General features: G+C 43.8%; 1 protein-coding gene across 1 annotated transcript; it reads right to left on the bottom strand.

Moving 5' to 3' along the window:
• Positions 1 to 1,796: 1,796 nt before the first annotated feature.
• CHMP4B (charged multivesicular body protein 4B) lies at positions 1,797 to 3,739 on the bottom strand (the record flags this gene model as incomplete). Its single annotated transcript, XM_010189854.1, has 4 exons — positions 3,634 to 3,739; positions 3,106 to 3,283; positions 2,240 to 2,354; positions 1,797 to 1,923 (listed from the first exon to the last, which is right to left on the bottom strand). Coding segments are annotated over exons 1-4 (526 nt in total), but the record flags the coding sequence as incomplete, so codon positions are not given.
• Between the last annotated feature and the right edge of the window lie 970 nt (positions 3,740 to 4,709).

Below are 4,709 nucleotides of genomic sequence, written 5' to 3'. Positions count from 1 at the left end.
GTGTCATCAGCAAACTTGCTGATAGTACATCAATTGTACATGAAAAATTAGTTATAAAAACCAAATCTCACTCAAAATCCCCACCTACCACCACCCCACAATCCCAAGGTTTCCCAAATGCCAGGCTTGGAGGCAGTTTTACTTCAATAAAAAGTAGCAGGCCATGGAAATACATTAATAGAATTCTAATTTTCGTCCAAAAGCAGCTTAACATAAATCCTATAAAACACTCAGTTTTATACTCGTAGTTTTTACTACGAAAAACGTTCATAAAGTTTTATTGTTTTAGGAAGTGCTATGTCTACATAAATCCTACACGCTGTGCAGTTACTTAAATCCATGCACAATTACAATGCCTCTTACACAGTTGCAACTACCTAAACTCATGCACCAAAGTATATTTGGGTCTAAGTCAGCATGTTTTAATGTCCATACCCAAAGAACATTTACAGAATGAACCTCTTTAAGCCAATTAGGAAATAAAAAGGTAATGCACACGCTTATTTAATTTCTCCTGCTGTTGGACCTGAATCTAGACAAAGTGTCAGACTGAAGATATTTTGATATAACTCACTCCCCTCTCATCAGCATTTGTTTGCAGTTCTGCCTAGCAAAACAGAACTGGAAAAATACAAAATCAGTTATGTCAAAAGAGAAGAACTATAATGCAAAAGGAGGTAATTTCTTAGCAAGCCACCTAAAGCTGAACCTTGCTGTCTCTTAACTCTCAGAGCTCATTTTCTCCCCACTTCCTTTTACAGTCTTGGTACGTTAGTCAAAACTACTTCCCCGTTGGGCCAGCAGCACCTGGTAAAAGGCTTCCCTTTGTTATAGGCATAAGAAATTTTAGCTGGCTGAAGTAGGCTTTTGTCTTAACACTAGAGCTAAAAGATCACTTTGACCTCTACAGAGTTGAGAAGAACGGACCATGGTGGGATATGTGTATACAGGTGCTTAGGACGGGTATAAGAAGAATGGGCCATGGTGGGATATGTGTATACAGGTCCTTAGGACGGGTATAAGAAGAATGGACCATGGTGGGATATGTGTATACAGGTGCTTAGGATGGGTATAAGAAGAACGGACCATGGTGGGATATGTGTATACAGGTGCTTAGGACGGGTATAAGAAGAATGGACCATGGTGGGATATGTGTATACAGGTGCTTAGGACGGGTATAAGAAGAATGGGCCATGGTGGGATATGTGTATACAGGTGCTTAGGACGGGTATAAGAAGAATGGGCCATAACTCTTCTCTCTATGTCAAAAATCATATGGGGGTAGTTCAATGTCTTATGTGGGGTGATAGCGGGGACCCAATCAGGGTGAAGGGAATAGTAAAAGGTGATCATCTTAGGCACGCTCCTATGATTTTGCTATTGTTAGAAAATGTATAAATAGGCTGTGAAATTGTATGGGCGTTGGAACACACCTTTGAGGGGCTACCCTCTGTGTTCCCCAGCGCTGCAAATAAAGAAGTGCCTGCTTATCTGCAACTGTGTAGATAAGTTTTTCTCGTTGTGATTGCGACCCCGTCAACACTTTCTCCTCATCTCCACTACCCTGAGTGTCATCCGTGCTGCTGATAAACCAGTAGCGCCAGAACAGATAATAACTGTTCCTGTGAGAGCAATTAACTTCTGTGGTTCTTATGAAAGGCAGGTGAGCCTCACAGAGAAACGGCACTGGATGTCATTTGTGACACATGAAGCCATTTCAAGCTAGATCTCTCCAATCTGAGGAGATAGCAGTTAACTAAACATACTTTTTAATAATCCAAATTACCCATACATACCTGGCTTTGACGGTATTGATATTGAGGGCACATTTGGTAGTGGTACTGTCTCGGGACCACTTATTTCCAGCAAGTTTTTGTCTAGTTCTTCTTGTTCTAGTTCCTCTAGTTCTGCCATGAGTTCATCCTAGGTTTTGAAAGGAGGGAAAAAGGAAAAAAAAAAAAAGAAACGTTAAGTCATAGTTATTAGCAAGCAGATTTAGCTGGTCGTATTATTAAAGAAAAGAGCTTCAGTGCACAGGATCAGAGCAAACTGAGGAGAAAGGTCTCATATGAGTCAGCATTGCTGGAGGAATTTAAAAGGTTTGTCCATGTGGTGCTTAGAGACGTGGTTTAGTTGTGGACTTGGCAGTATGAGGATAACGGTTGGACTCGATGATCTTAAGGCTCTTTTCCAACCTAAATGATTCTATGATATAAAGAGAGGGAAATTTAAAGCATACCTCATCAAATTCTTCCCCAAATCCTACTGGCTTCGAGATGGCTGTTGAAATCTCATCTGCCAGCTCTTGCTGTTCTGCAATGTCCTGCATTAATTCATCTACTTTATCAATATCCCTGTAAAAGAAAGCAAAGAGTTCAATCTAATCAGGCTCTTTCCCAATCAGCACTTAACATTATTCCTTGGGTTCTGTAGAAATGCCACACCATGGTGACATTTTGCAAGGTCCCTTCCCGAAATATACCTTGCATGCAGGTCTGAATTTTATACCCCTGCTCTCAACAAAACTATGCACCTATTTTATACTTTTCCCTGAAAGCTTAGCTCACCACAGTTATACACAGAGACTTCACGTGATGAGGTTTTGTTCTGCACAAGCAGTATTAATAATAAGCAGTTCTGTTCCCTGATCCAGCATTATTACATTACATCTGCAAGATCTGCTTTTGGAGCAGGTACAACACTCCCATAACGCGGTTTACCTTTAATTACTGCTGTATACACAAACTCAATTGCACAGAAAGAAGTTGAAGTCTCCCATTGAGGCTTAAAACTCTTGCTGCTACCAGTTGGATCTGTAACTGGTGCTCATTTAGTGCCATTTGCTTGAGACTACACTGGTGCAGCTCTGCTGGACTACAGCAGCAGCTTTGTGCCATAATAAATGGTGTCAGACTGAGAAAGCATCAATGTTTGCACATTTTGTTTGACATGAAAGTATATCTAGTATTTTAGTGTGAATTAAAGCCTTTTAAAAGAAGATTTTGCTACTCCAGCTCTACCTTTGGTTATGAAACGCCTGGCATTTAGCAGAAACAAATGGCAATCCACAAGTCCTATGGAAAGATGCAGAAGGGAGCAACTTACATGTTGTCATGAGCAGCTTTCATAGCTTTAGCAGCAAAACCCATGTTCTTGAGCACTTCAGTGTTAGTGTTGGCATTCTCAAGGGCTTCCCTCTGAAACTCGATTGTGGATAGCGTGCCGTCTATCTGCGCGAGCTGCTTCTCGTACCTCTTCTTACGCTTCAGGGCCTGAAGAGCAGCTGAACGACAAAGCAGAGAGCAGGATTTGTCAGATTTGTGCCTGAAACAGCCACTCACATTTTGTACCAAATACCACAGTGCAAATATTCAGCACATTCGACTGTTGTCCACTTTTCTTCCTATATAAACCAAGTTGCCGCTCAAAGGACCCAAGCCAAGAAGCAACTCAAGGATGGGTCACCCAGTCACTCGTAACACACCCCGAACCATGGGCCACGCTACAACAACCAGCAGGTTTCCATGCAAGCTGATCCACTTCAAAACATCTTTGTTCACCATCTAAGGCACAATTGTTGGTGTAGCTCCCGTCAGGTGAGTTCGGTTTGAGCAATCTGCTGCTCATGAGTACTTGTACAATGCTGGCTCTTGCAAGAGGAGCCCACCCCTGACAGCACCAGCACAGAGCTCACACCCACGTGTTTCAGGTGCGGGAGGACTGGTCCAACTCGCTGCATGGGTCGGCTTCTCCAGCTCCTTCTGCTGCTCTCAGCTCCACCCCACCCAGGCAGGTGTGAACCCAACATACAAACACCAGAGCGGTGCACGTCTCTTCCCAAAACACACCGACAGTGAATACAAACTGGATAATTCTGCCTGTACGTGGATAAGGTGAGGGCATGATCCAGTGGGCCCAAGTGGACCAAGCACTGAGCACTGCTGGCTGATGAACACACACGAGGCATCACAGGGAGTAAAATCCATGAGCAGAGCTTCCCTTCCTGGCAATTTTTACTTCCCCTCTGGATAAGAGCAGACCCGTCCACTGCGTGACAGATTTGACCATATAATACACCCATTTACTTTAAAAGCTCACATCAGATCAGTCACATGCACTAGAAATGGCAGCAAATAAAGGCTTTAAACATCCACGATGTTATTTCAAACCTTCGCATCCCCGTTTACGATTCCACCGAAGATCAGGGCGAGCCAGGGACAAGGAGGATTAGAAATCCTGAGAGCAGACAGCTTCCCTTATCTCCCCTGCTAGAGGGATGATAACTCGGTGACATGATGGATACGTTCCTGCGGCACAAGCGGAACAGCTCCTCGCGTGTTTTGACAGATGGCATCTCGAGAAGGCTGACAGTCCTTCAAGATAACGGCCTGGTGTCTCAAAGCCCCACACACCCCTCCAGTTCCACAGCTGGTTACGAACAGGCTGTATTTGATTACCAAAATGTGCTGCCAAGTACGCAAAGTGGCACAGTTCGATTTAGCAGAAGCGACCAAAACCACCTTGGCTGTTCCAACACAAGCCAAAGACCCAAATTCAAGCCCCTTCGCTGACTTTCAATCCGACAACCAGTAAATGTCCCCGCTGTTTCGGGTCCTGTCCAACATCCACCCTCATTTGATAGGGGCAGGAACTGGCTTTTCGTGTAACACAAAGGACAACGTTTGCTGTGCAGAACGAAGCACAACACA

This window comes from Mesitornis unicolor, unplaced genomic scaffold (genome assembly GCF_000695765.1).
Source record: "Mesitornis unicolor isolate BGI_N332 unplaced genomic scaffold, ASM69576v1 scaffold14440, whole genome shotgun sequence".
NCBI classification, from domain to species: domain Eukaryota; kingdom Metazoa; phylum Chordata; class Aves; order Mesitornithiformes; family Mesitornithidae; genus Mesitornis; species Mesitornis unicolor.
This window is presented reverse-complemented; position numbering and strand designations above follow the sequence as displayed.